We start from the raw sequence: 19,777 nt of genomic DNA on the forward strand, positions 1-19,777 counted from the left end.
TTTTATAATAAAGAAGAAGGCATTGCCTTTCCAGTGTCATTATCTGCCGTCACGTTTCACAGCCTTACAGCAAGCAGCATATTGTGGGTTTGCCACTCTGCCATCATGACTCCCATTTTGCAGATGGAAACAAAATTACAGAGAGACTTCAGAGCCATAGCTAGACTCTGAAAAGACAATTCTGAAGAAACCGGGGTTCCCTTTACTCTTTCACTGTCTAAACAAACATTTTTTAGGACTTCTCTCATAAAGAGTTATATGTATTTACCTGTTGTTCTAGGGGGAAAAAAGAGCCTTCTATAAGCTGTGACAGGTGATCAGAGGAGGCTCGGGCTAGGTGCTGTGATCAAGGCCATCTAGTGAGGGGCCAGCGTTTGGAATTCTCAGCGCATTCCAGATCCTCTGAAGGGTATCACATCTCAGTGGGTAGGCTCCTTTGATTGTAAGGCACAGTAACTCACGTTACTCAGTGATGGGGGTGGTCCTTGTTAGGACTCCCTCATGTCAGCAGGAGGCAGTGACCTCGAAGTGTTGAAGGAACTGGAGCCATGCTCCTCCCAGGCCTCAAGGCAGGTGGACCCGGATCCAAGATGGCACTTGGGGCTCAGTGAAGGGCTTTGGGGTCTTCCCTGTGTTGTCCTGCATGAATGTGCCTCAGTTCCTTCTCTTCCCCCTGCCACCTTAACTAGCATTTCCCTCTGTGCTCAGTGTCTTTCCTCTACCTCAGAGCTTTGCATACTCATGTGTTTTCTGTTTCTTCATCTATCCAGCTTGAAGTGACCCTTACGGCCCAGACTCCCCATCTGTGCTTTTACTATGCATCTCTCTGAGTTCTGCTTCTGCTGATTTAGGCCTGATTCCTTCCGCGTTCCCTATTTCAGATTCCTAAGAGTGAGAATCTGATTAGCTCAAGTTCTTGTGCTGAGCCGCTTCGTGAGTTCCTGCCCAGTCTATGGACAGGCTGCCCTTGGGTGAGGTGCCCACCCTCAGGGGCTCCTGTGGAAAGAAGGGCCTGAGGAAGGGGCTGTGGAGGGAGGGGCAGCTTCCTGTGGAAGGAGCAGTGGGCAAGCGCTAGGATTGGCATGCCTAGTGACTGGCCTACCCATCTTTCCTAAACCTTCCTAATACTACTCCTCACCCTGAAGGCGTTAGCAGCCTATGAGGGATGACTGGCAATTAATTTCTAGGAGCTAAAATGTTTTCAAGGTCAGAAAAGGAGAAATCATTAAAGTGGCCGAAGCTCCAAGACACTCTATTAAGAGCTTTGCATTTATGACTTAATTCCTTGCTCACGACAGCTTTCCGAAGTAAATATCATAAGCCTTATTGGGCTTAAATAACCTGTTCAAGACAAACCAGTACGAAGTAGAAAGGTTGATATTCAAACCCGGTCTGTCTGACTGCAAAATCAGGCCTGCAAATCATACTCCTTGCACATCGAACCCCACGTCTCCTTCGACTAGAGTTTTCTTCACCTGAGTCAAATCCAGCATCTATGAAATAGTTTGATTGGAATTGGAGCCCCCGCAAGAGAGCGTCTAAGCCTGAGCTGGATGGAGGGGATGAGCTTTGGGTGCGGGGACTGAGCCCGGACTCCTGGAGGGCAGCGTTGGAGCCGCAGCCCCGCTCCCAGGTCCTTTCACGCCCCCGTAGCCGTAGCCGAGAGCGCGCATGCGGAAGCCTCCTGTGACTGACATTAACACAGATCCATCATTAATATGACAAATAGGCGCACCTGCAGACTTAATTGCTTCCATTTTCTTGAGTCACTGATAGGTTTATGGCCTGCCTCAATTCCAGTAAAACCGCAGCAATCTAGATGGGACGAAAAAGTGTCTTCCTCCAATCAATCTCTTTGAACAGTCCCAGACTCCAGCCCTGATGACAGACTTTCTCTCTAGACAGGGTAATTAAAGAGGCCGAGACGGCTATTTTCAAAAGTCCCTTCATCTTAGTTTTATCATTTGTAACACAATCCTCGAAACTTAGACGGGAAACATCTTTCCTTCTCCCATCCCTCCCCAAATGACTGACCCTCCATGTTGGCAAAGGCTGTATTTCCCCCTCCATTCGTCTCACTCCAGAGGCCAGTCAGCCGGGCTTTCCGCTTCCCTCCTGTGAGGAGAGTGGATGTGGTGAGGGGTTTCCATTGCAGTTTAGGGATCCCTCACCTAAGATTGAAAGATCTGCCCAGAAAAAGAAAAGCCATCTTTACACCAGAAGCGTTTTTTCCCCCACCAAATCCAGGTCTGGCTGTTCATGAAAAAACAAAGATAACACAAAGGATATAAATGAGCTCTTAAACGACTGAAGAAACCTCTCACAAAGAAAACAAAGCTCGCTAGTATATGTTTTGTACTAATGGAACAATTTAAGTATCAAAATTGAAAACAAAAAAGGCAAGGATTTGGAAAACTCTAATAGGTTATTATGTATGAAAAATGCATGCTAAATAGAAATTAATTGACCAAAAATAGATTTTTATAACCATCAAGCATATAAGAGATCCCCCACAAGATGTAAAGAAATGATGCCAGTCTGAAAAACCCTAAATTCTCTCATGATTGTAGGAGGGGGAAATGATAAAATTAACTGATGGAATGACCTTTTTATATTGAAGAATTTGTGATTTTTCATCAAGCATGTTACTTCCTGAAATGTAAGTACTAAAACAAGTAATATTGAGTACAAAGAGTACCCCAAACTGGGTAACAAGAATAGTTAAATTACTGGTGCTGCCTGAGATACACCCATGCGTCCTGAAGAACTTCAGAGATGAAGTTAGGGAAAGTGGTACAAAATATCTAGTTCCACCTGATCTGGCAGGCCTTCCCAGTTTGTACGGACTCTGAGCCCTTACTGGGGGCAAATCCCTAAAGTTGATGCTGCTGGATGAGATCTGTAAATACTTCTACATAATTGAACCTAGCATGCATGGAAGAGGTAGGCACAGTAGTGGGGGGAGACATGGTAACCGTGGGAATCTATAAAGGAAAATCAAGTCTGAATGATCACTGCTCTGTAGAGGTACCATTCATGTTGATCAAAGGGATCTACTTAGATTTTCAAAAAGCTCTGGCAGGTTCTACCTTTGAAATCTATTTTTTAAAATGGTAAGTTACTACTGTATTTGTTGGGCATGGAGCCTTAGTTAGGAAAGCAGTATAAAAGTCTTCGTACATGGTTTAGATGATACTTTATATACTAGGAAGTCAAATTGATGGAGACAAACTGCAAGAAGAGCAGTAGAATCTACGTAGAGGACAGAAAAGAGGGTGGTGATTTTCATGTCATCAACTTCAAGGTAATGTTCTCCCAGATACAGGCTCTAGCTATAGTTATAAAATATAAAATAAAAGGCTCTCTGTCATTTCATTAATGATTCAGGAAAATAACCTAGAGTTCATTAAAATCATTCTCTGACAACATTGACCCGATATGCTACCCTGGCTGAAAAAGAGGAACGAAATGGCATCATGAAGGGCATGGAAAACACATCAGCACTCTACAGTTAAGTAGAATCACGTTGATTTTTTACCAGGAATAAAAGAAGTTATTCCTGTTGCTAATCTTTAATGATCATAATATTAATAATAACTACAACTCTTATTTCTCATATTTCAAAGCATTCCCATGTGCATTTTCACTTTTATGGCCCTGTGAGGTAGATATTTGTATTTCCATTTTTTGAAAGATCGAGAAACTGAGGCATTTAGATATCAGGTGCAGGACCCTTGTCTCAGACTTAGGTTTTCTGATACTAGAATCTTTCCTATTTCAGCTATGCTGCATTACCCCCCTCCAGAGAATGCATTTAATGAACCCAGAGAGAGTGCACAGAAAGGCAGCTGTAGTGGTCAGCAGGAAGTGGGTGTGGTTGTATGTAGGAAGAATAAAAAAACCTGACACGTGCTGGACACAACAGCCAAATAAGAATGAAAGAAATAAGAATGAGTCTGTGGATACAAAGACTAAGAGAAGAATGTGCCCATATTTATTACATAAAGTATATGTGACCTTGTTCACCAAACATTCAACTGCTAGGACTCAAAGCTCTATCTGAAACCCAAAGAAGGTGAGTGTAGGGCAAATGAAAAGAAGTTCCACTTCACTGAGAAGGTATTATTCATAGAGAACTTATTTTCCAGTGTGTGGTACAATCAGAAAATATAGATGCCGTAAACAAAACAAAAAAGATACTGAAAATTTCATGAATGAAAAAGACATAATTGCTAAGGAGCTGAGATCAGCTTTATGGCTGATGTCAGAGAGGATATATGCCCCTGACACAGAATTGCCTTCCAGCTCTGTGCCTTTCTGGCCATAGGCTGAGAGCTAGGTGGAAAAGCTATCAGCTGTCCCTAAGTTCCTGTCTTTGTGTCCTGACTTAAGTCTAATCATCCAGTTACCATCACTTGTATTCACAATATAATGGCTTGATCGTGAAACATAGCTGTATTCCTTTACAGTGTGTTCTTGCAGAAACAGAAGCAGAAAACCCAGCACTTCTTTTCTTTCTGCAAAACTCCACTAGCATTGCTTTAGTTAGACCCTCTGATTAATGAGCGAGTGCTACTAAGTAGAGAATGGAAATGTCAGTGCCACCTGTTAATTTCCTGATCTTTGGTGCTGGTAGGGTATGCTAGGATCAGCTAAGGAGGAGAACTAACCATGGGAGGTCACCTTGCAGTGGAAATATGTGTGGAGAGCTACTGAAAATTAAAAATTAAACTCCAGAAGAAATGTAATGTCCATTAAGATATGAGAATAGTAACAAGGCTAGGGCAGAAAAACCAAGAGAAAAGGGGCAAGGAACACGTAGTGAGCAAGTAGGTTGATTAGAAATTAGTTTTATAACAGGGGCTATATATTAGGGTGTTTCATAGGGAAGAGGCAGGAAAGTACAGTGTTTCAGAACCCAGAATCTGGAGCTAGACATCCTGTTTGAACCCAGTCTTCTCCACTTGCTATATGTGCGATAGGCAAGTTACATAACCTTTCTGTACATCAGCCCTCTTACAGGTGATTGTTATCCAACTCATAATGACTGTGAAGGTGAAATGAGTTAATATATTCAGAAGTCCTTAGGTAGCACCTGTCATGTTGTACATACTTCATAAGCATTAGCCATATTGTATATTGGGTTAATAGACAGTCTATGTTTAGGGATTGATGTTGTTCATGCACCCGGGTAATGCTTTCCACTCTTGATTTGACCAAGGTCAAAAAAAAAAAAAAAAAGAACTATAGACAGATTATCAGGTCCCAGTTCATGCTTCACCACTCCCCATTCTCACGACCATCGTCAGTGATACCAAGGACACTGCCTCATTTATGTCCTACCACAGTGGTCAAGGGGGGCAATAGTTGAAGTCGATTTGTTGGCCTGTATGTTGATGATCCCACGCTGGACCTATCTCTCACTAAGTGGCAAGTGGAAAGGGTGAGGCTTCAGGAAGAGTGTGTTCCTTTTCTAGAGTCACAATGCTAAAGTCATATGATCAGTTACCTAACCTCTTTGTGCTTCACTTTCCTAATCTGGGAATAATAATAGTACCTACCTTATCAGCCGTCAAGTAGCTTAATGAGAATGTATGTGTTTAGCCCATTACCTACCACATAGTTAGTGCTCAATAAAAGTTAGCTTTTATTGTTTTGAAAAATAGTAATAATCATCAGTTGTCCTACTTTATCTTGTCAAATTCAGCCTGATCATAACATCACTGAGAACTTTATGAACACTAAACTTGGCCTGTGCAAAGCATAAATATAAACTCATAACAGAGATGGGAGAAAGAGGAAAACATCCTTGGCACTATGAAGTGCATATGATTATCGGAATACAGAGATTCAGACACACACTGCAGAGCAGGGCCCAGCACAGAGAGGAGCCGGAGGAATAAGGGAGGCGTGAAGAGTGGTGCTACTGACCAATGCAAAATGGCAGACCTGTTTTCTCAAATACATCCTTTGTGAAGAATGCATGGCTCCCACTTCTCACTGCCAGCCCCATAATGGGTGTTTTGTGTGGAAGGCCTGTAGAGGAGGGAGGGCTTTAGAATTAAGATAGAGTAGGGAGAGGGCTATAATAAAGAGGAGGAGAAAAGTAGAAAGGTGTTAGCAACTGGTACTGTCAATGTACTGTACGTTATTCCCAGCTGAGCAGCAACATATTTTAGCAATCAAGTGGCCTTGTATTTCTTGTATATCATTATCTTTCACCCAGCAGGGACTAGATGGCTAGATTAATATTTCCATGGAGATATCTGTCTGGCAGGTCACTTAGAGTTCATCTTGACCTCTTTTGAAAGGAGCATTTATTTACACAATAGCCTGCAGAAATGGGCCCAAGAGAGTCTTCAGACCAGTAGCTGGAATCCAGTAAGAAGCATATTTGATCCTCCGGGGGAGTCTGTCACAGGGAAATCACATCAGATTGTCATGTGATTTGTACACTAGTGTGACTTGGTTAATAATTCAGTTTCATTCCCAGGTCTATAAGCCCAAACTTCAAACTGCTGACAGTGTTTACTATTGATACATATCTTCTGTATATCTAATTCATTAAGCTGACATACAAGCACAGTGGTTCATGAGTTCTCAGGATAAATAAACATCGCTTTGGTAGACAGCATAGGTTGGTAGGAGCACTGTGCTAGGAGTCAGAAGGCTGGATTTTTTTTGTTTTTTTGCGGTACACAGGCCTCTCACTGTTGTGGCCTCTCCTGTTGCGGAACACAGGCTCCGGACGCGCAGGCTCAGCGGCCATGGCTCAGGGGCCCAGCCGCTTCGCGGCATCTTCCTGGACCAGGGCACGAACCCGTGTCCCCTGCATCGGCAGGCAGACTCCCAACCACTGCGCCACCAGGGAAGCCCCCAGAAGGCTGGATTTGATCCCTCTTACCTCCATCATTTTAGCTCTAATCCTTGAGATCACCAGTTACCCTCTTTGGCCTTCGATCCTAATTCTGTAAAACCTACCACAGAGGACTGCTGAATGAAAAGAGAAGGGGCCTCATAAGAAAGGTCTTTGTAAGTTGAAACACAGTGATTAGAATAGGAATTTTCTATGTGCTGCAGTCTGTAGAATTCCCTCCCACTCCCCTTTCTCAGGCTGAATAACACAACAGAGACACGGAAGATTATTACCACTTCCCAGCTTCACTTCGTAGGAACTTAAGGTTCAGCCCCCCACTATGGTAATTGCAGATTGTAGGAAGATAAAAAATAAAATCAGAGAATTTCAGTATGAGAAGAGGCTTTAGAAGCTACTCTGACCCTCGTTTCCTGTAGGAGAAAGTGGTTTAGAGAGAAGAGCCTAGACAGATGACTGGCCACCCAGCTTCGGAATCCCCGCCTACGTGTGTGCAAGAAGGCCGAGCTCACGGTCAGCGAGGTGAGCTCACAGGTCTGTAGGAATGGGACAGAAAGCTTTGTCCACCAGGGGGAAGGTGAGAATGGAAGGTTCCATTTGAGTGGCACCTCTAGGTGTTTATGATAACAAGCACTTATACAAATTAATCTGCAGAAAAGGACTCAGTTTACCCCTGAAGGAAGCTCAGCTGTTATTTTTAACACCATTTCTATTTGGTCCTTCCCTCTTCCTTGAGCACAGTTGTCATGAAGCCGAATCTGGCCTCTGTACCCCAACACCAAATTAATGCTCTGAGACAGAGTTTGGGGTAAAGTAGAAAAGGATAGCTTCGTTGCTTTGCCAGGCAAAGGGGGTCACAGTGGGCTAATACCCTCAAAACTGTGTCCCAACCTGGAGGCGGTAATGAGAAGTTTTATAGTGATGGTTCAAAGAGGGTGTGATCAGCTCGTGGACATTCTTCTGATGGGTTGGTGGTGAGGTAAGTGGGAGTCAGCATCATCAACCTTCTGGTTCCAGCTGGTCTGGGATCTAGGTGCTTGTGGGGAGCTTATCATTACCTTTTCCCACCTGGTGGGGCTTCCACTACCTGCAAAACAGCTTAAAGATATTGTTCTGTGTATCCCTTGAGGGGCAACTGGGCCCCTGCCCCAAGGCTGCACTATTGTTTCTTTTGACTGTTCCTTTGTCTTCGCATCCTCTCCCTTCCCTAATTAGCAACTGTTTCAACCTGCTAGTTGGAACTCAGGGAAGGTCATGGAGGATGAATGAAGCCTATTTCCTGTAATCAAGAAATGGGGGACACAGAAAGGATTTTGTGCCCAGGAGCCCCAGAGGGTCCTGCACAGTGTCAGCCAGTCCCATGTCCATCTGGGATGACCTGCCCATTTTAATTACTGAGTGTCTTGCTAAGTGCCTTATAGCAAGCTCAGCCGAGTTGGCCTTGCAAGCCAGCCTTGAATGAACATGGAAAGCATGGCATCATCTGTGAAAGCCCCTGTGGCCAGATCTTAAAGCAAAGATAGTTTAAGTGGGGTTTCATCAGAGGTGTCTAAGGAATGTTCAATTTGTTAAGGAGCATTAGAGAGATAAACAAATATGACTTGGCCAGGTTCCTCACTGGAAGTGAACTGATTCTTAATGGTTCCTGGACTTAGGAAGACTTTTAAGCAGCTTGTGACAGTTAAAATTACCCTTTGCTTAACTCTGTTAAAGATTATTGCTCAATTTTGGAATTTATGTGAGTGATACTAATAATGACAACAAAAAAAAACCCCACAGTGTTAATAATGACAATGATATTGATTGGCATTCATTGTATGCCAGATATTGCTAAGCACTTTACTTCTGTTATCCTGGGGTTGAGATGTGCAAAATGACAGAATGGGAATTGAAGTAGTGGAAAAGAACAATAGCCTTGAAGCCAAAACAACTAGGAATTTTTTTCCCCTAATTTTAGTATTTACTTACTGGGTGAACTTGGTCAAGTAGTTTGACTTTTCTGGAGCTCCTTATTTGTAAAATGGAAATATAAATACCCACATTAAAGGGTCATTAAAGATTAAGTTAGTTCATGAATGTTGAAAGGGCTTCTTAGCAGAGGCCAGCACATATGTACATCATTACTGTTGAGTTGAATCATAGATGATAGGAACAGAAATACAAGTGGATGAGAACTAATTAGAAATGGAGATGAATCAAGACAGTTTAGGGCAAGCAGTGGGCTAGTCTCCTTTTGGAAGTCATTTATAGGTGATATTTTGTCATTATCATTTTCTTTTCCCATCCATTTTATAAGATGAGAACCGGTGAGGGGACCTCACTGTTTGAGATCAGAGAATTATAGCAAATACTAAACTCTTTGTTAATAAAAGACTAGAGTACGAGAGAGGACTCGGAATGAACAGCGCTCTCACTGGATCTACTAGGCAGTTTCCTTGCAATCACCCTACAACCAGTGTCCTGGTTTTCCCAGACCCATGTGTCCATATTGCTTCCAACACCACACTACAGGGAAGTGGCCCCCAAGGACTTGCAAAGCTCAAATCAGAATTTCAGTTGTGAAATCGCAGGCTTCAAAATGACTTGTTCTCGTTACAATGTATGAAATGATCCGTAAATACATATTTTAACTTTACCGAGTTTAAAGACTATTACACATCTTACTTGATGTCAGATTTTGTTAAGTATGTGCTGTTATCTGAATTTACAAAGGTCAGTCAGATGGCAGTGGAGAATAGAATTAGATATATTTAAAAATCTTCTTCGTACATCTGTAGCTCAGATAACCCTGCCTTTTTCAAAGAGCTTTGGGCTTTTTTTCCCTTTCAAATGAGACTTTAATGAGTATCATGTGGATAAACTCTTTGCAGAGGTTTGAAAAGATCCAGAGAAAAACTGTTGTAGGAACAAGCAAACCATTTTGGATAAAATCATAAGCCATTTGAACGTCTCATCTCTCTGGTTGTGTCAGAATGTTTTGGCTGCATTTTCACCCCACAGGAATGTTTTCATCTCCATGGCTAGGTAAATAGAATGTGCGCAGAGTTGCTCCATTGGTATTCATGCCAGCACAGAGTAGCACAGAGTGACCTACTTCCAGCAGCATCCGTAGAATGCTTCGCTGCTTTTCATCAAGTCTGATTTACAAAACCACCGTCCGCTTTCCACTGCCCCTCCCCCCCCACCACCAGAGACAACATACTACGGACTCTACGAGTCGTTATTTCTTTCTCTCATCACTCCTGCTTTTGGTATCAGTTTATTTCAGTCCATTGTAAACCTCTTCAGAAGACAGAGAAGTGGGTGGGTAAGCAGCTTTAAAGGAAGCTGACATTTCTGATTTTTAGAATATAGCTCTATAGAGGGATATTTGTGGGGCTGCAGAGAGAAATCAGGTGAAATTTTCTTATTTAGACTACCTTGTTCACATAAACACATAGAGTAAAAACTCATCGGAGACCCTTTGCAGACATCTTGATTCTTTCTTATTGGGGACTGCTGATTGGAGTTTTCATAGGTCACTATCATGAGTTGCAATACAGCCAATCTATAAGCTGGCAGGCTGAACTAAGCTGGAAGCATCCCAGAGTCCAAGAGGAAAGTCTGATCTGGAAAAATCTTCCAGAGACTTTTATCCAGTTGGCATGCAGAAACTTAGACTGTACCTGATTTGGAGTCTAACTAGAGCCAGTGTCACTGAATACCATGGTTAGAGCAGGGTGAGTGGTTCTTAGAGACCTTCTAGTCCCATCATTTGAAGATGAGAAAAGTGGGCTCCAGGGAAATTATAGCAGCCTCATTCTCCTGCCCTCCCACCCCAATCCAAAGCTCTCTTTAACCTGCCATTCCCTTTCTTATCATTGGATCATGAATGATTTGAGGCTCTCTTCCTTTTGCCATTGAGAAGAAATGTCACCAAGCAGAGGAAATAGGAATTCAGTTATCCTTCTGGTCACAAGTGGAAATTTCTATTCCAAATCTTAGAAAATCAAAAAGGTTTGAATTACTTGGAAAAGTAACATCCTGTTCTTCTGTTGGGTGAGAGATTCTTGAAATCTTAAGCCATTTTGCTATAAAGCTTTTGCTCACATAGTTGTGTGTGGTGGGGCAGAGGAGTGAGAATGAGATGATAAGTAGCAGCTCCACGGCCAACTGTGAGTTTAATAGAAGAACCACAAAGAGAGTTCCATTTCCAGTTGGATTCTGAACATCTTCACAAAAGAATTACCTAGCTGTACTATCTCCCATTTGGTTGTTCACTTAGCCACGCCTACATAGGCACAAACTTCAGGCAAGCCTTTGGTGAGCTGGTGGACTTCAGGGTCAGCAGGGCGCCTTATTTTATGTGGCTATCATTCTGTGATGTGGGATTGCATCACCAGAACTCCATACCAGATGGCAAGAGGTGAGGAGGCCCAGCCAACTCAGCCTATGGGACCTTGTTTCTCTGCCTAGTTTCCTGTCCTCACTTCTCCCGACTTTGTCCTTTCTCTCTGCATCCCTCTCCTTTGTCTGATTTTCATCTGTCCCTCATCTTTCTTCACAGATGGCCAGGACACTAATGCACTGCTTTCATTATGTTTATGGAACAAGTTGGGGTCTTTAGAGGCTGCTGTTCCAGAGACATTAAAGACTTCGGTCACGTTTGATACCAGAGTAAAGATTTACAGGATAATTAGTGATCCTCTACTGTTATTAACCCCTGACTTAAGCAGGTTGTTTTCTTTACAAAGGTGTTGAAAATTAATGCCACTTTTAATAGTTTTAGTTGGAAGACCATAATGAGACCATGTGGGAAACTAGACCTACCATCAATATCTTTCAAACTCTGAAATGGGGATTTGAGGCGGGGGGGAGTAAAAAAGAATGGAAGAAAAGGGGGTAGTTCTATCACAGGCCTACCTTTGGTCACCTTAATGATAGTCACTGATGGACAAGACTCATTTGTTAGTTTGGGATAATTAGCTTATCGCTACTAAAGTTCTGCGCTTAATCCTGGTGGCACAGGGAAACTCAGAATGACAGCTGAGATAGCATAGGGTGGATGGGTGACTAGATTCTATTTTTAGAGATGTTCCCTTTCCCTTGTAATTATTTCATAAAGAATATGAGGCTTTTCACAATACCACACTTAATAAAATTGAAAAAACGATCAAGCAAAACTAATAACCCATAGACATTCCTCCTCCAATCCCCTAATGGCAGGGAATTTCATGGCTGTGCATTTTATTTGTCTTCCAATTGATCCAGTTCTTTTCTAACTCTGCTCTGGGGAACCCCCTCAGAAGCCATATTAGATTTGGTTTGGAGGAAGGGTTTTTAAGATTAACAATGAGTTTGAAAATCCTGATCTAAGCAGGGTCTTCTAATAGTCAGCAATGGCCATCAGGGGGTGTCACCCTCAATCTTGAAGGACTGCAGGGTCAGTTCATCAGGTACCCTCAACATGAGGCTAAGAATTGACAAGTTAATGCTTCCTTCCGACTTGACCTCAACACCTGGGCCACCTCATTACTACACAACTGGATTTAGCTTGAAACTCAGCCTTGCCAGGAGTGGGAAAGGGGCCCAGAATACCAGGACTAACCTAAGCTACTCTAAGTTCTTTTAATGAATTAAAGGATCTTTGAGAATTTCCCTAGTTCAAATCCACATTTGACTTTAAATTGCCAGATTCTTTGAAAGAAGACATCATGCACCTGGTCCTCAGTGAAGTTGTCCTTTGGGGAAATTCTGATTCTGATATGATGTGTCTTAGCAGGTCAGTTCAGGGACTCTCAGCATGCGGGGTTGCCTAAAGAAGGACCAGGGATTTTTGGAGCAAGTTTTGGGTGTCCTAAGCTAACCCCGCAAAAAGACAGTGCTGCAAGCTCACAGCACACAAGCTAACAGAACAATGACTAAGGCCAATTTAAAAGTGATTTCATCTCACTCTCCTCCTCTCTGCCTTTCCCTATCCCAGGTTATTCTGCAGTGTGACTTTCCCTGCCCAAGGTTCCATCTTCCTGGTTCTCTATTGCATCCAGAAGTTCCAAGGTTTCTTTCTTAGAATCCACATATCTGTATCAGCATGACTAAGAACCTTTCTCACCAGCCTGAGGTCCAGTCTGAAGATGGGCCTGGCCTCTAACGACTCTAATCGAGTCATCTCTAACCTGTCCACTCTGTGCTCAGAGGGAGGGAAGAGGTAGAGTGCAGCTTAGACTGGAGCGAGGATTTGACACTGCTTGGTACATTGAAATCATTGCCTTTCTAGGTGGTCACATGAAGCACACCCTTTGGATTTAGAATTGTGGAACGGCAAGTTACAAAAGGATCTTAAAATTCATCAACACAGCTCCTCCGTATACAGATGAGAAAATTCAAAGCCAGGCATTCCATTCAAGGTTACTCTAGACCGAGGCCTCCTGAGTTCCAGTTTAGTATTGTGTTTCCTGCAGAATATAGGATCGGAGTTACACTGGGACTGTGATTGAGTCTAGTCTATCTGCTACTCTTTCTGGGTCCTCTTCATCTTTCTACTCATAGCTTTATTCATTCCTCTGCTTAATAAAACCACGGATGACTTTCCATTAGCTCTGAACTCCTTAAAACTGGCATTCACAACTTTTACAGTTGACACCAATCTGGATTTTCAGCCCAGTCCTCTACTCCTCCTCTCCATATCCTCACTCTGCAGCATAACGAGACCTCCCGCAACTCTGCAAACACGCATCATCCTGCTGTTCCTTTACACAGTTACACACACTGTTTTCTTCATCTCGAATTGACCCCCAACATTTCTTCCCATTTTATCCCTTTCCAAGGGTATATGCCCAGCCAAGTACCACCCTCTCACCCAGCAGTGCTATTACGGTTTAGAGTACTTATTCATGGCTCTGTCTTCATTTTCTTACTAGACCAAAAGCTCCTTGAGAGTAGAAACCATGTAGCACAACTTGCTAAATGTGGCAAATAGAGTGTGCTCCAAGGATCTTTGTGTATTCAAGAATAAATGGCTGGGACTTTCCTGGTGGTCCAGTGGTTAAGAATCCACCTTCCAATGCAGGGGTTGCAGGTCCGATCCCTGGTTGGGGAACTAAGATCCCACATGCAACGGGGCAACTAAGCCCGTGCCACAACTACTGAGCATGCGAGCCACAACTAGAGAGCCTGTGTGCTGCAACTACAGAGCCCACATGCTCTGGAGCCTGCATGACACAACTAGAGAGAAGCCAGCACGCTGCAACAAAGAGCCTGCGCACTGCAGCGAAAGATCCTGCATGCCGCAAAGACGATCCCGTGTGCCGCAACTAAGACCTGACGCAGCCAAATATAAAAGAAATAAATAAATAACTATTTTTAAAAAGAGTTCTCATTACAAGGGGAAAAAACATATATTTTTTAAAAAAAGAATGAATGGCATCCTGGTTTCTGTAAATTTCGGGCATTCCAGAATTTTGGAGGTGCTGAGATCTGTGAGGTTAACAGAGGGTAAGAATGGGACAAATGGAATGCTAAAAGTAAGGGCAGCCTTACCTTTCTGGAGATCTCAGCCCCACAGTGTGGTGATGGCTGTGGTGCTTGTGCCACCTGTGGTATATTGAGATCTGACTGTGCAGGCTCCTGTTGGCACCTGTTTTATTCAGTACACTGGCAAAGGCTCTGTTTGAGCCTCGTCCACAGCCCTCAGGAGGTCTTGGACTAAAGTAACTTATTTGATCACCTCCCACATTTGCTCCTTGGGAGTCCCAGGTCAGGCTTGCATTGGTAAAGCAATTTCTGAGCATTTATTCTTCTTCAGATATTCTGCTGACATCCAGACCAACGTGATTACACTGATGTTCCAAGCTCTGATCTCAGCCCCACTGCGATGAAATTCACAAGACATTTACTGTGCTCTGTGTGATTTTTCATTGGTTGACCCAGGCCAGATATAGCATAAGTAAGTAAGTTCCTAGTTTAGCATTTTAGCTCTCCTGTGTCAGATCTTGCCAGGAGAGGGGAAAAAAGCCAAGGAGGAAACTATCATTCTGTAATTATCTTCAACCTAAAAAGCGACAGACACCTTCACTGGCAGGCATGGCACCCTCCTTCCTTCACCCTTTCCCCTCTGTGATGATTCTGGTCCAGGCAGAATCAGGATATCATTTTCCAAAGGAATTTGCCATGAATAACCCATAGATAGGTTCAGAGGGCTGGGCTGGAAGCCAAGGCTAGAGATTCTGTGCTCTCAGCCCACCTCCCCATACCCCCACTGCACCCGTTCTTTCCTTGGTACCATCGCTCCTAGAACCTTGGAGCAGGCGTCCTTCCTTCTCAGAAACAGTCCTGGCTGCCAGCGGGTACAGGGTTTCTTCTGGGGCTGATTAAAAGGTTCCGAAATTAGAATGGTGATGGTTGCACAACTTTGTGAATATACTAAAACCCACTGAATTGTATATATTGAAAGGGTGAATTTTATGGTATGTGAATTATATTTCAGTTGTAAAAGAACTCATGGAATACTAAGGCTTTGTGCAAAAAATTTAAATACTGCGGCACAAAAATTCCTGAAATACCCCATGGGCTTTCAGTTGCTTCCTCTCTTTATGCATGTTCGAAGGTCATGTCCTCTGATGCCTGTGTTGGAGGTGGAGGGGATCTGATAGAAATTCATTCATCTGTCTTAGTCCCTGTTCTGTGTCAGGCTGGGGTGACTTTGGTCTGGGTATTTACTTGTCTCTGCTTCCACAATTAAAACAGGGGTAATGAGCCTGACCTCCTCGATGAGGGTCTCCTGGGAAACAGAGAGCCAGTTTGTTGAGTGCTTTAGAGGTATGAGGTGCTGGATTCCTCTTGAATAGTTACAGGAAGGGCTTAAGTGGGACCTGACATGTGTGGAATAGAGCAGGTGCAGGCAAGAGGCTGGACGTGTGTTGCTCTAGGTGATTTAATTGTGCCATTAGGTGCTCTATTAGGAGCTGTCGCTGCTTGTGATTTTTATGTCTGTGATGAGAAGGGGATGGAGTTTGGTTTCTACTGTAATGTCAGGAAATGGACTTGGGAGAGAAGGGTGTGTTTCCCAGGAAGAATCTTCCCAGTGCTTTGATGTGGAGCCTTGATGAGTGGTTAGAAAGAGTGAGTGCTGTCGAGCGGGGTTTGTGATCGCAGGACTTGTGATGAAGTGTCATGCGGCAGCCGCGGGTCTATGCAGGCACCCTTGGAGGTGCGCCGAAGGGTTTCTGTTCACCTGGAAGTCTGTAAAGACCCCTTAGAGGAAAGATGAACTTGGGAAGCTTTTGTCACTGCCTCACTTAACAAATGGAGCTGTGCCTGGGGAAAACCAGGACCAGGCTGCAGGGCAGCCTTTTGCATACCCTCTGCCCACTGCAGCTTCCTAGATGCTCATGCCGGTCACTTCCAGAGCATGAACAGCTTACCAACCCAACAGGATGACTAAGTCCTTCAGGCAATTAGGGAGAGAAGCTAAGGATGAAGGGGACCCTGAGCACCTTGTTTTTGCTGCACCCTCATCCTCCTGCACACTCCAAAATTTATTCTCCTCCCTGGAGGAGAGGTAGGATGGTAGGATGAGCTAGGGAATCATCATAGGCTGATGACCTGTGGCTCATGAATCCTTCTCACTGACCTTCCCTGAGAGGACCAGCCAGTATTCTTCATCTTCCTCCTCCTCCTACGTATTCTTCTATCAATGTCTGAATGTCCGTTCCCCACTTCGCTATCTATTATAGGAAGTCCACTCACACTTCAAGGCGCAAAACTATAGGATCTTCTGCTTCTGGCAATGCTACTCTCCTCCCATCTTCCACCCAGTACCCAAGCAAGATTACTCCTTCCTTCTTCTGTTTCCACAAAACTTTTATGCACGTGGTGTAACACTTTACACATTCATTCACAGTGGGTGGCTTTGGAGAACTTGTTGAGAGCCTCATTTAGATTAGTCTCTCAGTGCCTAGAACAGTGCCTGGTGCGTACATAATACATGCCCAATGTGTGTCTGTTAAATAAATTAATGAATAACTACATAAGTAAATAAATACAGCAGAACATCATTTGTACACTCCCACAAAGAATGAAAGATATGTATAAACTGTATAAATATTTAAAATTGCTTTCCTCTTTATGATTGTGGTAACTTGATGAGAATACTATTCTAAACAGATCTTACTATATCTTCTTTCCGTGTATTGAATTGTTTAGTCAAAGGTGATAAATTTTGGGAGAAGAAGCCATGCCTTTCAAAAAAAGATGAAATTTGACAAAGCCATGCTCTGCCAAAGTATGTTCAGCAGAATATGAGTTTCCGAGGATGATAATAGCTGTTAAGGAAAAAATGATCTTAGGGCCACATGAAGCTCAAGAAAGCTGGATTAATCAGGTTCTTTCTGTTGTGGGATGTCTCAAAGCTTCGATCTGATATTGCTTAGGAATATTAGAGAAAGGGACACATAACAGTATGTTTCTGCAGCACCGCTTAACACCTACAGTATGAAGTACATAGTGGGTTTTGGTATATTGTTATTTATTTGCTGATGATATTTCAGTGCCTGAAAGCAGGTGAGTGCGTATGTCTGTGGTAAGGCCTGCTTCTTCACAGCCCTCTCATGTATACCACCTTTGCTCCGCAAAAATGAAGAGGAATATTAAAGGGAATTAAAACATTACTCCTGCCAAAGCAAGCATCAGACATCTCCAGTGGACTATGCAGCACATGACGGTGGTTTTAGAAATAACCTGTCAGCTCCAGTGGCTCTGCAGTAACCTCCCAGGACTCTCCTGTAAGTGCCAGTTCCCTGCACAGTAATTACCAACTCTCTCCTTGGCAGACGCACTGGCGTCTCCAAGTAATTTCTAGGGAACTCACACTTTCAAATTTACAAGAGGCAAAGAATCTTCTATTTACCTCAAGAGGTCATCAGGGTATTCAAACTGTACTAAGTAAAGGATGCTATTGATCATAGAAATATGGGGAAGAACTTGAGTTTTTACCTTTGTATTTTTCTCAGTGGGTGAGAGGCTGGGCCACTAGTTTATGGTGCAAAGACTGATGGGGGGATAATTCTCTTCTTCTCAGGGCCTCTTCCCTTTCTTGAGATTTGGAGCAGCAGTAAGCCTGACTTAACTATAGTTAGAAACCCTTTGTTGTCTTCATCTGACACTGGCTAATTGGTACCGATGTCTAAGAAGGAGACGAAAAGGAGATTCGGACTGGTCCAGTTGGAATTCTGACCTATGCCTTTGGTGTTTGTCCTCTAGAGATCTCAGGGAACACGGAGGACATCCCTCTGGTGCGCTGGAGGCAGCAGTGGCTGGAGAATGGCACTCTACTTTTTCACATCCACCACCAAGACGGTGCCCCAAGCCTCCCTGGACAAGACCCAACCGAAGAACCCCAGCGTGAGTCGGCAGAAGAGGAGCTGAGAATCCTCCACATCTCAGTCATGGTAAGAGCAGCACAACTGTAGCCTCTCAGGCTATGGCTTGTACTTCCTTGACATTAAGAGTCTGGGTGCCGTAGACAGAGCTCTGTAGGACCCAGCTCCACAGTCTGATCGTTGATCTTGTTAATACGTACATTTCCCATTTATGGGAAACATCTCCACCTGTGGTGTAAGTAAAAATTGCAGTTACTTCTGTACCATCATTACCCGACTGTTCTAAGAACATGCCTAGATGGGGAGTGACTTCTACAAACCAGAGACGGTGTCAGATGGGGGTAGTGGATTGTCTTAGAAAGGAATTATTCAATTAGATCAGAATATCTTATAACAGTTTCTCCATAAATGTTTGCTGAGGGACTGAGTTGCCAAGCTGCTCGCTGCTACTGAGCCCTCTTCTCCCAGATGGGAGAAAAATCAGTCCTGGCTTTCTCTCCTCTTACAATAAAGGGTGTGCCAATGGATACTTGCCTTTCTCTCTAGCCCATCTCAGAAACATCACCATCAGCATCGCTTCTAAGATATCCCTTCTGAAAATTAGAGAATTTTTCCTAAAATTCTAGGAACTTGTGTTTTAGAATCTCACTAGAAAGTAAGTGCTACAGTGGCAGGCAGGGGTTTTGTTTGGCATTGTTTTGCTCATTGGTGTATCTTCAACACCTAGAATAATGCATTCACATAGTTAATGCTTAATTAGAATTATTTGTGGAATAAATGAATGCATTTCCCAGTGGAAATGGAACATGCCTGATTCACTTGGTATTTTTATTAGTAAAATCGGTACATCACCTGCTCCTGGGGTAGCTTGAAAGCAGGTTGAGACTTGACTGATTATCTGCGGACTATATGTATGGGGGGGATGGGCTCTTTCACTGTTAGGAAATTCAACAGAGTACCAAACGAGGTCTTGATCTAAACTTTAATTGATCTATTACTCTGATACCATCACTATGTGCTGTTTAGTTTTGTGTATTAGATTGGGGAAAACTGAGCACATTTTAGATGTATTAAATTTTTCATTATCTAAATATTTGGCATGGAAAATATCCCTATAAAATCTCTGATAAAATCTCAGACTGCAAGCCTTCTATTTCTTCCTCAGCCAGTGTCTCCATGAATAACTGACTTGATAGATTGCCTGCGTATGCACAGCTGCTCTACTTTGTTTAAACTATGTGGTTGAGAAAAGAGTCCTTGAATAGCAAATAGAAAAACTTCAGTGTCCAGATATGCCAGAAAGTGAGCAGGTAAATCAGATTACTGTGCCTCACATTTACAAATTAATTGAGGTTTATAACATTAGGGTTAGAGTACTTGTACATCCTTAGTCAAAGACCACTGTTTCTTCTCTCAGGGAAGCTTGTCTTCTTCAACGTAGCTTGTAGTTTCCAGATTGTGGTGAGATCGGGCAGACCTGCAGAATCAGCCCTGGCATCGCTTGGGGTGACAGATGCAGGGGTCACATTGTTTTTGTCTTTATCAT

At 43.3% G+C, this 19,777-nt stretch overlaps 1 protein-coding gene across 1 annotated transcript in view; it reads left to right on the forward strand.

The window, feature by feature from the left end:
• The window catches only part of ASTN1 (astrotactin 1), a 325,315-nt gene that overhangs the window by 105,624 nt on the left and 199,914 nt on the right, over positions 1 to 19,777 (forward strand). The window contains exon 2 of the mRNA XM_060142171.1: positions 18,113 to 18,300. Coding sequence (XP_059998154.1) covers positions 18,113 to 18,300 — 188 coding nt within the window. The remainder of the gene's footprint in view (positions 1 to 18,112; positions 18,301 to 19,777) is intronic.

Source organism: Lagenorhynchus albirostris, chromosome 2 (genome assembly GCF_949774975.1).
Source record: "Lagenorhynchus albirostris chromosome 2, mLagAlb1.1, whole genome shotgun sequence".
NCBI lineage: Eukaryota > Metazoa > Chordata > Mammalia > Artiodactyla > Delphinidae > Lagenorhynchus > Lagenorhynchus albirostris.